Below are 12,964 nucleotides of genomic sequence, written 5' to 3'. Positions count from 1 at the left end.
GGGCATAAGGATGGTTTTGCTGAGACTGCAGTAGAACTTAATTGCATCATTAAAGCAACTTGCTGCAGTGGAGGTTGATACTGTTCACCCTTTGACTGAAAAGTGTTGAGCCTCTTAGACTTCTATGGATTACTTAAGTACCAGACTGAATTCCATTTGCTTTCAGTATTGGTAGAAGAGTCCTTAGTGTCTCAGTGTGATGATTTCTGTAACACTTACACATTTGCTTCCCCTTCCTGGGAGAAGTAAGTTGCTAAAAGGCTGATATCAGTGCCAGTAATGGTATTGTACTTTGATTGAAGTGGTATGCAAAGCACTTACTGATGAGAAGAGCCTAACTTGACTCTGCGTCTACATGCTGTAAAATTCCCAAGAGTGCTTCCTCAGTTTTTTTAAGAATCAAGGTGTGAAGACTGAACACTAATGAGATGTGTATTCATACTGATTTCACTTCGAGGCAGTAATGTTTTTCTAGTTGAGTGGTTTATGTCATGATCTGTGTACTGGATTTCTATGACAATTTCTTCCCTTGAGAAGTTATTCAGCATTATTTGAAGCAAAAATCATTCTCCCTGGGCTGCTTTCTGCATTTCATCCCATGCTTTCTGGGACTGATTTTACTGTTGATCTCATTTGTTAGCTTGTAACTGTTAGTAGTCTCCAGAGTCCAGTCTAATTATTTCATCCAAACATATCTCTTTTCAGCTCTTTTTGTAACGGGACAAGTAGTCTCCTGAAACTAGTCAAAAGTATTGGTAATAATAACTGAGGCTATGTTTAGCTCCTCACTCTCCTTTTTCTGATCAATATTTTACCTTGAAAGAAGAAAATGAAAACTTGTGTTGACCTAAAACACAATAATATTCTTTTGGCAATACTTACTGGGAAAACAAGTATTGCAGAAGTTAAGTATGGAGATTTAATGAAGTGTTGGTGATTTGAAGTGGCTGTATTTTGGGGTATTAGGGAATTGTTTGTTGTTTTGAAGATGTCCAGTAGGAGAGAGCTTGCAAACGGAAAAATACTTGCATGGTCAAGATAAATGAGAAAACCATGTTTTCATTCTTTTTCTAAAGAAAGCATGGATGTTTTTCATGGGAATGGTGTGTGGGATTATGTGTGTATTGAATGTGATCGAGAGTGGTGTTGCAGGAATGGCTCTCAAATCTGTGTGGAAGGAAAAAAAAGTCTCTCTTTAGTTAAACTCAGTTACACTTTCAGTAAAAGAAAACTGGGGAGAAACGTCACCCAACTTTAGAAATCAGAGTAAAGGACACTAGTAGGTAAGAGATACAGTACAGGCTTTTGGAAGTTATTTTCAAAACCAACTAAAATATTAATGTTGTAAAGAAACAAGAACGCTGAAGGTAAATGCTAGGTAAGGTGTTCTGCATCACTGTGTAAGCGCTGTGTAGATATGGTTAGCTGACTTCAGATAATTGCTTATGTGCTGTTGTTGTTAATTCTAAATGTCGTTCTTGAACCTTTTGAGTATCTTCCAAAAAATTGAATACCATGTGCATACTGAACTAATGGATTAAATTATGGCTAGGAAGTAGTAGTTTGAAGAGAGGTTAGATGTTTTTGTTCATTCACTCATCAGAAATTTGGTATGTGTGCTGGAATCTTTTGTGTTAACTGACAGAAGCTAATTACATGTACAGTTTTTACTGTTTATAAAACTGTCAGCCCAGTCATTCTACCCAGTGGTAGAAGCATAAAGGTCATTAAAATGTCTTTTGTTCACCACTTTTTCAGCAATAAAATTTACAATAAACAATTATGTCTGATATTTTGAGGTGATAGATGCTTCTTAAGAGCTGGAGCATATTCCTTCATATGCTCTGAATACAGACATTTATCTCATAATGATTTCAGCTAATTTTTCTTGTGTTAATTGAAGTTAGTTACTACTGAATCTTACTTCTTGACTTAATGATATGTAGAAGGTGAAGTGAGTTCTCATCTAAAGTAGAACTTCACTGTGTTATTCACCAGCAATATGCAAGCTTCATTAATGTTAACCTTGCAGAAAAATGTCAGCTGAAGGTGTAAACAGATTAGAGAGACCCTCACAAGGGGTCTTGCCACTTGGATCAGATTACTGTCAAATTGATGAATGTGGAGAAATGGGGTTGTCCTTTGTAGGCTTCAAAGTACAGATATAATCTTGAATCGTACTATTTTGCTAGTTTGAGCTAATTACTGCCTTGAGAAAAGTTAAATGAGATGTAATTAATGTCCTTCAGTGGCAACATTGTGTTTTAATCCAGCAGTTCAGTTCTTTTTAAGCAGTGCCTTTACAGCTTTTCAAATGCTTGAATAATTGTCTTTTTGTTGTAACATTTTATACAGCAACTCAGGATTTCTGTGTGTCTCTCTTCTGTACCACAGGTGTTGGATTGGATTGAAAACCATGGAGAAGCTTTTCTTAGCAAACACACTGGAGTGGGAAAATCCCTGCATCGGGCCAGAGCTTTGCAGAAACGCCATGAAGACTTCGAGGAGGTTGCACAGGTAAAAGCAATCACATGAAGGACTGTACACTTGTCATGGAAATAAATGAAAAATTCCTGCTTTTGCACTTAAGAGCTGTGCAGAGGGAGCCCCACTACAAAACATTCCATTCCAGGAAGGGACTGTTTTGTTTCTGTTGCAAGTTTTTATTGCATTTCTGCTTTATGCTCTAGTTTCGAGATGGAAAAGACAAACTTCCATAGTCCTAGAGGGTGTGAGCCTTAAATTAAAATAGAACTGCTCTGGCATCATCATTATTATTATTCTTAGTGGTAGTAGTAGTATAATTATTATTTCAAAAGCATTCTTTCAAATATTGATATAGAAAAGAATGAAAGTTTTCCTCTTAAAAGTAGCTTAGTTCCATGGGATTCTAGGATTTTAACTTTCATGCAGCCTGTAAGAGAGGATGGAGATGAATTGAAAGTCTTGCTTTCTGACTTTAAACTTGGGGAGCTCCACATTCTCACTGCAGTCTCATGGAGAGGCAGGGGGACTCCAAAGAAACCAGGTGAGCCAGCAAACTGGCCAACCTGGCTTAAGTTTTTCTTCTTTAAATACAATTGAGTTTGTAAATGTCCTCCTTTTCTGAATAACCTTTAGTTTAGCCTTAAGTTATGATACAACTTCAGAACACAACTTTATGTGAAAAAAAATCAGAACAAATAGAGATTCAGAGGAATGCAGGGAAGTTAACAAGGAGCTGGTGTAGCTGTTAGCCTCTAAAAGGGGGGATGTGAGGTGAAGAACAACCTTGTGATGGAAGCTGAAGGCTAGAATCCTCCCCATTAGGAACATGCGCTGTCTGTCCAGGCTTAATGATTGGTAAGAGAAAACATTATTTCCAAGATTAATGAAGAAAAATCTCCAAAGGTGAGGTTGATATAGGGGTGCTTCAGTCAAACAGAAGACAAACATTATTAGATAATTGTGGCATTGTATGCAGGAGCTTGGCAATGTCACCTGTTATGGGGAATGTATCACAAGTGTTGTTTACAGTTTGCCTGTCTAGTGGAAGATTAAACTCTTGATAAAATTTTATTGTAAGTACAGTCTTGGAGCACTCCAGTGGCTGAGGACTTGAAATAGCATCAGAAAACTTCCTCAATATTGATTTCCTGTAAAATTTTCAAAAAGAAAAGGTTTTGTTACTTTTGTATATATACATGCTGGATTTTCTATATGCGTGTCTATTACTTAATTTTTAGTAAAAAGTAACGTTTTCCATGTGGAAATACTTATTTTTCTGGGTCAGACAAGCAGGAGTCTATTTCTGTAAGATACTTTACAAAGCCTGAATGATCTCATACTTAATACTGTATTATTTGGGAAAATAAGAAGAAAATGTTTGAGTAGCCAAAAGTGGACGAAGTGCATAGAAATGTTACTTGGATGTTAAAAAAAGCATCTTGTTAATTTGCATTAGACTTTAAAGCAGAAACTTTTAAAGCAAATGTTTACTAAAAACTTCCCCAAACTGAATGTTACTGGAGTTTGAAATTATCTCTTCAGGGAATGGGTGTAAGTTCTATTTATGGAGATACTGAAAACTTAGATTGGTCAAAGAACTTAAATATACTACAGGGGACTGTCTTCCACTGATAGAAGGATGGACAAAATGATCTAATAAGTATTTTTTTCATCTCTAACTCTTGAATCTGTAGTGAGTTACTGCCAAGAGAGGCACACCCTCTGAGTTGTTCCTCTTACTTGCTGTAAAACTGAATATAAGCAGCCCAAAAGGCATTCCTGTTGTTGCTGTTACAAGGAAGATTATGTTCAAGTATAAAGCAGGACTCTGCACTCCTTGTTAAAGCATCAGTAACTTTTGGCTGACTTATTTTCTGCCTACATTTCTGGTTGGTCCAGGTCTTTGTTGTGTTTTTTTTTTATTTTAGGTTTTTTTTTGTTATTGTTGTTGCTCTTTCTGTTGTGATTTTGGTTTTGTTTGTTTTTAATAGCACTCTGGGCATTATTAGGGGTTTTCAGTCAGTTCCAGCCAGAAGCTGAGAGTAATGTTAAATGAAGTGTCACTGGCATGGCAATGTTCTGGCAACTCCAGGGAGCCAGCAGTTATGTTGACATGTTTCTGGTCAAAGGCTAACTCCTGATTTTGAGGGGAGTGAAAATTATTTTTTCTTTTTTCTTCCTTTCTGCTTTTTCCCACATTCTTTTTTTAATGTGAATGAGGTGCCATTTCCTCAACAGCGTTCAAAGAGATGTTAAAATAAGCTGTGCTGTGTGTCAAATAAAATAGACGTTCCAGTCAATGGACTGTAGTCTCACAAATTATTCACTTCTAAATTCATGTGAAATGAAGGTTTGTTTCTCTTTATTTAACACTTTTTATTACCACTACAAAAGCTAGGTAGTCAAAACTCAGCTAATAATCCTCCTTAAATTCCGATTCCAAATTAATTTTACACATACATACTTTGACTTGCACCCACTATTGTAAAATCATGTTTTTCTTTTCGTGTGAAGCCTGTCCAGTTCAACTTCTACTTACCCATCTTTTTCTTTCTTTTTTGACTCTCTCTCCATGTTCACCTTTGTGTCCATAAGGCCATTCAGTTAAAGTGTCAAGTGTCCAAATTTTGACATAATTGAGTCACTTATTGGCATGAATTTTCAGCTTACAAGCACTGGATACAGGTCAATATTGCAGTTGTACTTCTCCATGCATTTTTGTCTGAAATTCTAAATCAGCTTTTTATGTTTCAAATGTCATCTCTGTCCACTTTTTGACAGTAGTCTATGCTCAAAAACCACAAAAGGTGTATGGCAACAATTAATTAGTGGGTTTTCCACAGGTAAGTCTTCTTGGTGCAAGAGATGCACAGGAAAGCTCATTGCAGACCTTGTCTGAATACACCATTCATTTCCCTACCAACACCTGTTTCCATCTCCTTTAAGGTTATAAAAATGGGTTATGAATTTGGACTGGTTCTGAACTTTACCCATAAATGGTTGCAATACATCAGATTAAAGGTCCATGTCTTAAACTCGCTTGTGGCTATCACCAGATGCATAAAGAAAAGGGACTGTATGCTTAAAAAGTTACCTTTACCCTCCCAGCCTGTTTGATGTTGGAACTGAAGGATGCATCTGAACCAGTCACTGATGGACTTTTCTTTCCTTAATTGGGCTACTTTTTCAACCCCTTTATGATCTTGGAATGTATTCCACACCCTGTGGCAATGAGTTATGCAATTTAATTGCTCCTTAGATGAAAAGTACTTTGCTTTTTCATTTTAAGTGTATTGTCTGATGCTTAAATGTGATAGTGTCCACTGTACTTAATGAGTCATCTATCTTATTTTCTGTACCTTTAATGATTTGTACACCTCTGCTGGTCTCCAGCCATCCATGTGTCCCTCTTCCCTTTCCAGAGCACAGTAAACTCCAGGTTGTTTGAAGTGAAGTCCATATCTCCAATTATTTCTGTATTTATTGTCAGTAGTAGTAATTTCTGCAGTAGTGTCTGAAATTTAATCTTTGGGTTTTCTTTGATGTGGCACTTCATATGCTTTCTAAAAATATGGTGTTTGTTCTTTGTGAATAATATTGAGAAAACATTATTTAACCGAAAGATGGGAAAAATTATGGAATTTGTAGCTGGGGAAGGTGGTAAATTCCATTATAGAGAATTTTTCATAATTTTGGAGAACAATGCCTATTTAAAGACTTGCACAGAAGGATGGGGACTACAGGTCATCTTGAAGTTCTCACAGGGCTCCTTCTTCCCTGGGATCTGAGGAGAGTGTGCTAGTGAGGAGATCCTGAGGAAGTTTGTCACCCTGAAGGCTCCTTTTCCTTTTCCTTTTCCTTTTCCTTTTCCTTTTCCTTTTCCTTTTCCTTTTCCTTTTCCTTTTCCTTTTCCTTTTCCTTTTCCTTTTCCTTTTCCTTTTCCTTTTCCTTTTCCTTTTCCTTTTCCTTTTCCTTTTCCTTTTCCTTTTCCTTTCCCTTTCCCTTTCCCTTTCCCTTTCCCTTTCCCTTTCCCTTTCCCTTTCCCTTTCCCTTTTCCTTTCCCTTTTCCTTTCCCTTTTCCCTTTTCCCTTTTCCCTTTTCCCTTTTCCCTTTTCCCTTTTCCCTTTTCCCTTTTCCCTTTCCCTTCAATTTAGGAAGTTGGCATAAGCACCATTAAGGAAGAACTCTTGCTCTCTTTGCCTACCTTTCAACGTGAGGCTGCCCCTTGGGACAAGTATTTTCAAAATTTTTGCATGACTGCTTTTTTCCCTCTGAGCATTGTTTAGAAGTGAGCAGAGAGCTGGGAGAGGCAGTAGGTAGTATGAGCACCTAGGTGATGTGATTTCTATCCAAAGAGCAGTTTATATTTTACTCCAGCTCTACTTGGAAGTGAAATTTGAGCAACAAGGCATGTGCCCACTGCTAGGTTTGAGAATTGCAGCCCCTTTTGAAGCAGAATCCAGGCTGTGATCTTTTCTAAATACAGGCAGCTCACCATCCCCTTTACAGAAAGAGAAGTCAGATGTGCCTGGGCCTGTGTAATGCGGAAGATACTCCTGGAATTCGTAAACAATGCTTCACATGTGAGATAAAGTCTTCATTAAAATGGGAAACTTCTGTTTCAGCCATCTGCAGCTGGGTGTGGTGCTCTGGGCCGGTGAAGTAGTTGTTGTTTGAGGCTCTGTGCCTTGCCCCTGGACACATGTGAGCTGCGGCCCTGGAAGGCAGAACACCAGGCACAGCTCAGTGTGTTCAGGGCCAGCCTGGCCTGAGACAGTGCTCTGGGGCTTGGAGCAGTCTGCTCCCCACTGGATAGCATAAGCTCGTGTTTGTCTCTGCAGGCATTCCCAGGGAAACTAGGAAGGAGTTCTCCATCTCTCCATGCAACTAAAAAGCTGAGAGTTAAGGAAGGGCTGAGAGTTACGTAGTCCAAGTCAAGTAACAGCGTGGATTCAATTCCTTGCATAAATAGATCATAATAAATTTAGGGGGAGCTCTCCCCAAATATGTGAAAGCTTCACTGAGTCATGTAATCTGTCCTGGGCTTGTCTGATAATTTACCTTGATACCCTGGGGGAGAGCTCTTATTTCCTGCCCTTTAGTTCAGTTTTAGGGCTGGACTTGGATTTAATTTTTGTGGATATTATAATGTTAATTAGAGATGTGATACTATATTTATGGCAAAGAAAAGCACATTTGCATAGGCTTAATTTATCTTAGCAAGGATTGTTTTTACCTGATGTAATTGAGGTTGGGAGAACATGGAAGGGCAGAAAGGAGAAGGAAAAGGTGTAGTTCATATTGTCAAGAATGCTTTCTTCTTTTTTTAGTCTGTAGTGCAAACCTATCAGAAGACCTAATGGTGTGACATGAGCGAAGCTTCTTTAGTCTAGACTTGGCTTCAGTTATTTTTTTCAGTGGTTAACATCCTTTTAACCTTCCTTGATGAGAGTTTTGAGAACCATTCTAAACCATGAAAACCCAAGTTAGGTTGAAAAAGAGCACCCAAAGTATAACAAAAGTTTGGACTCAATCCTGTTCCAAATTAACAAGAAAGATACTGAGGCAGGTTGCAAATGCAGAGCTTTAAGAGTTGTTAGACACCTGTCTCTTCTCTGCACCATGGGACTCCTAGCACATCAGAGTTGTTGTTTTCTGTTGTTTTCTGCTTGGTCTCAAGTCTCTTATAGGCCTTCTGATCTGCATTTGTTAATCCTAGGATGTATGGGGACACTATTCCACTAGGACACTTGCCCATAGCTCATTTCTAAATCTTCCTGTGCTGCTGCTTTTTCACAAATGATGATACACACTTGATGCATGAATTTTGGATGCCTGACTTTTTTAAGGATGGAGAGAAATGTTCTCTTTCTGTGCTTGGTCGCTTTCCACCTTCCTGCTGGGTGTGTGGGCTTGACGTTAAGTGTCAGCAGTTAGAATTTCTTCAGCTCTAGTAGTGCACATTTGAAAAGTCTTCTGTCCTTGACTGTAGTGATTTTTCCAGTATTGAAGGAGGCCAGTTGGCATGTAGTGGATTAAGCATTTAGGCTGATCTTTATTTCTAGATGTGTATACAAAATACTAATTCTAAGTTTTGTGTCGAGGAGACATTTGAATAGACATAAATAAGGAGCTAAGGAATTTATTCACAGTTAAGTGTGGAAAGTGATATAGAAATGTAACAAAATCTTTAGTAAGATTATATTGTGCTGCCTTTAAGAAAAGAAGAAAGACAAGTACATTCCCAGGGCCTTTTTGTAATTTTGTTTTTATTAGTGGAGTGGCTTTAAAAGGCACTGACTGACTTTTCTTTCATTTAATCCTGTGAAACCAACTTATTTCTCCCCAGAACACATATACGAATGCAGATAAGCTCCTAGAAGCAGCGGAGCAGCTTGCTCAGACTGGGGAGTGTGACCCAGAGGAAATTTATCAAGCTGCCCATCAGCTCGAAGACCGGATACAGGATTTCGTCAGGCGTGTGGAGCAGCGCAAGATCCTGCTGGACATGTCTGTGTCCTTTCACACTCACGTTAAAGAGGTAAAACTTCCACTAATTGTGATGATAACTTCAAGTCCTAAACCCAGTATTATCCAGTGTTGCTTTCATTGTTAGAACCTTGCCATAGGACACCATGAAAACCTGTGTTGTGTGATGAGTTTTGGTTTGTAATTCACTGTGGATTGTGGGCTGGGGTAGCATGTGGTTCTGCTTAAGGATTTTTAAAATTTTATTTTGAGTTTTTACTTTCAGACGCAGCTTTTACCTCTTTGTTGCACAAGTACACAAGTACACTTGCTCAGTCACAGCGGAGGGAGAAGGGTCGTATCAGGGAACTGGTACAGCTAAAAGTCAGCATTGTGGAGGGAGATACTGTGCTCTTTTTATTTTTTTACCCAACCAGCTCTCCTGCTGGACTTACCAGACCCATGGTTCACGAGACCAAAATGTGTGGCAGAAGTACAAGGCTACTGAAGGCAACCTTGTTGCCCCAAAAGACTTTGTTTGTTTCTGTGTTTTGCACATCACACTTTTATCTGGTGTATTGAGAGTTCTTTGCAACCTAAAGATCTTGATAATGACAAGCTCATTAGGGCATGATAATGACAATGGTTTGCATCATGTTTGCGATTTTTAGTCTTCTTCCAAGGTCACCAGGAAAAAGAAGATTCTGCCACACTAATTTTCAGTAAGATTAGCTTTTTTTGCTCGAATTCAAAACACAGAATGTGAATTTACAAGCTCTTGGGAGAAGGTGGAACAGGCTTCAGCAAGAATAAGGACTTCAGCAAGGTGTTTTGGTTTTTGACAATCTTAGGTTACTTGGTTTCTGTTTTGAGCTCATGTTAAATCTCCTCACTGTTCAAGCTCAGTGAAAATATGAAAAGCTTCTGGATCACAGCATGTTCCAGTGTGCCTTCCTTCCTCACACTGTACACTGTGAAATGGTCTGTTCAGTGGCAAAGTATAGTATTCAAAGTAGCTTCTTCAGCAAAACCTCCTAGAGGATAAGAGTGGGAGTTTTTTGTAAGTGAAACATCTGCTTTGCACTTGAAACAAAAGCACAAGGCAGTTGGTCTCTGAAGGAGGTCAGGACTGAATTACTTTTTAGCTTTAGACATGAGTACATAGCTCCCCCATCAGTTTTCTGCTAGATGGTTCCTTGCCAATGCTCTCACAGGACACTGCTTGTTCAAACAAAAGATAAATGCTGTTTCTTAAACTGTTCTTAGGGGGCAGCTTTTTTGTTTCACTTTCTCAAGCAAATAGTACTGGACCTTATCTGTTATTAAGCACAGGAGCAGTCAGCTGCTGAAATGTGTTCTTTTTTTTCATATATATCTCTTCATTACCTGTTTCTCTTAGCATGAAGAACAACAGCTGGAATAGTATTAAAATAAAATACAGTTGGTTGTAGTGGTGAAAGACCAAGAGTGTAAAAGGATTTGCTTTCAAAAATGAAAAAAAAACCCTGAAAGGCAGACTGATATGTGAGTCACTGTTGAATAATTCTGGAAGGCTGATCCAGATGTGCTGGCACATTGCCACTGCTCCCCTAGATAATAATGTTTTATTGAAAAGAAAAAAAATAGATATTCTGTATTTTGATTTATTTCTTTGGAAAAAGGCAATTATTTTGAGTCTGTAAGTACACACAGCTGTTACTATGGAAGCCTCTTTGCAGTCCAAACTTTGGGGGAAAAGTACTATAGTGGTTGATGTTGATTTTTTTTTCTGGCTTTGTGGTATGAATGACCTTTCTACGTAGCAATGCAAAAAAAAATTTTAATACTACCTATTTTTGAAGGATGTATTTTTATATGTTTGCAGTCTACTTAAAAATACAGATGAGGGAGTGAGGCGGGGGTTCATATTTGGTAGACTAGCTCTTGGTTCAGGTGCAAAGAAACAGCAAGCTCAAAGCTCTCCTGTGCTTTCTGTATTCTGATCTATTTTCAAGAGCATGTTGTTTGTTATCAAACATGCGTATGGGGTGCTGAGAAGGCATCACAAAGCAGATGGAAGATAAAAATGCCCTAACCTGAAAGCCATCCGTGCTTATTGGCAGGAGAATTGTGTTCCTCATCCTGCAGGATGTGGGAAGTCGCTGAATAAATTAGTGCATACCTGTAAGCATCATAACCTTTCTGCTGTATTGTGAAGGAATTAATGTGCACTTGTAGATAGTGAAGAGTGGAGTTCTAGTAGTAGGATAATAGGTTAGTTCTTGAACCAGAAGGAGGTGCTTTAGTGGTTAAATAAAAAAAAAAAAAACTTAAAAAGAGCACCAAAAAGCCCAACCACCAACCAGTCAACCCCCACAACACAAAAAAACCCAAAGGAAAACACCACTAATGCGTTTTGCCCTTGAAATACTCAGGGTAAGTTCTGTGTCTAGTATCTTTTTTTCATATTTTTTCTGGTAAAAACATAGACATTAAGAGTTAAATTCCTGTTTGTGTGTAACAGTTTGGAGGGAGCTGCAGAGCTTAGAAAAGCTGTTTGTCTGAGTTGTTGGCTGTTTGAGACTTTGAAATCTGGCTCCATATCCTTCCAGTCCCTCGATTTCTTTGAAGTAGGATGCTTCAGTATGTTTTATTCTTTTCCCCAGAAATACTTCTCATTCAATGAATGCTTTTCATTTGGATGAGAGTATTCCATTACCACTTCTCCCCTGTGGATTTACATAACCTTTATACCTGATGCAGAATTTGCCTGCAATTTTTCTTTGCTTCTCTAGGAAGCAGCAGCCCTTCAGTGACTGCCCAGTACTCCCACTCTGTTCATGCTGAGTAAATCAGCACAGTTTCTGCTTTCAACAGTGTGCTTGCCACAAAAAGCTCTTCCTGAAAGTAACAGACTTTTGCTGTCCGTATGTACAGAGCAGCTCTGTGCTATGTGTGCAGCAGCCTGTTGTGATGCACATGGAAAATACTGTCTGTCTTTAGCCTTACCAGAAGTTTTGTACTGAGGTAGTTGCAAGCTGGTAGAGCTCCCTGTGGCTTGCAAATATCAGAAACCCAATATATAGGTTCTCAGACTCTTCACAGACTAACTTCAACAGACAACATTTTTCACTGGGGAGAAAAAGGAGCTATTCAGAAATGACAGAAGTACAGTGTTATGTAGTGGTATCACTCATTTTGCTTAGTGGTGATCTAAGAAAATCAGTTGCTTGCTGTTTGTAAATTGTGGTCACATGCTGCTATGTTATTACTAGTTTTAAAGTTGTAAGGTTGTGAATATTGATCTTTGGCTCCCATGCATACAGTGAGAAATTTCAATCTATAAGCCAGACTCTTCAGGGAAGTGATGTACTGAAGTTAAGCTGTGCACCAACAAGCTTTAAAAATGGGGATCATAAATATCCCTGTCAGGATCTTTGCATTGGAAGTACTATGTCTTGACAGATTCCTGGCCTGAGGATGGGTAAGATGCAACTGAACATCTGAAACAGACCACTGCAAGACAGTGGAACCCTTATGGCTTTTGTGCCTTTGGGCATTTTATAAGATGGCAAGGGATGAGGTGAGAAAAAAATTGCAGAGGTAAAAGATAACACTTAAAGATAGCAGTAACAAATATGCAGTTATCATAAAAGGTTGTGTGCAGAACACAGGAGCAGGAGTCTCAATAGTCTCTGCTGTGAAGTGTGGCACAGACTAGAGATGAACAGCATTTTGGTGTGAGTTCAAATTCTTCCATACACAGATGTACACATGTGCACACACTCTCTCTCCAAAATGGCTCCCTCAGCATCTGTGAGTGGGAAGACTGAAATCCTGTCCAAGCCAGGTGTTTGTTGTGGTGCCAAAATAGAGCAACAGATATGTTCCTAGCTGGAGTCAAGTGTGGGAATGCAGATCAGGCTGACTGTATGTGGAAGAGAATGATCTCTTAAGAGCCTGTTGGTTTTTTGCATATAGCCTTTTGTGTGTATTCTGACAAGTTGATTATAAAATAGCTCAGAGCACT

At 38.7% G+C, this 12,964-nt stretch overlaps 1 protein-coding gene across 2 annotated transcripts in view; it reads left to right on the top strand.

Moving 5' to 3' along the window:
- Nucleotides 1–12,964, top strand: part of TRIO (trio Rho guanine nucleotide exchange factor) — a 245,030-nt gene that overhangs the window by 103,067 nt on the left and 128,999 nt on the right. For both annotated transcript variants that reach the window (XM_063162709.1, XM_063162720.1), the window contains exons 10-11: nt 2,395–2,517; nt 8,837–9,028. In XM_063162709.1, coding sequence (XP_063018779.1) covers nt 2,395–2,517; nt 8,837–9,028 — 315 coding nt within the window. The remainder of the gene's footprint in view (nt 1–2,394; nt 2,518–8,836; nt 9,029–12,964) is intronic.

The sequence above is a fragment of the Melospiza melodia genome, chromosome 1, assembly GCF_035770615.1.
Source record: "Melospiza melodia melodia isolate bMelMel2 chromosome 1, bMelMel2.pri, whole genome shotgun sequence".
NCBI classification, from domain to species: domain Eukaryota; kingdom Metazoa; phylum Chordata; class Aves; order Passeriformes; family Passerellidae; genus Melospiza; species Melospiza melodia.
The sequence above is the reverse complement of the archived record's forward strand: the minus strand, read 5'-3'. Positions and strand labels throughout refer to the sequence as shown.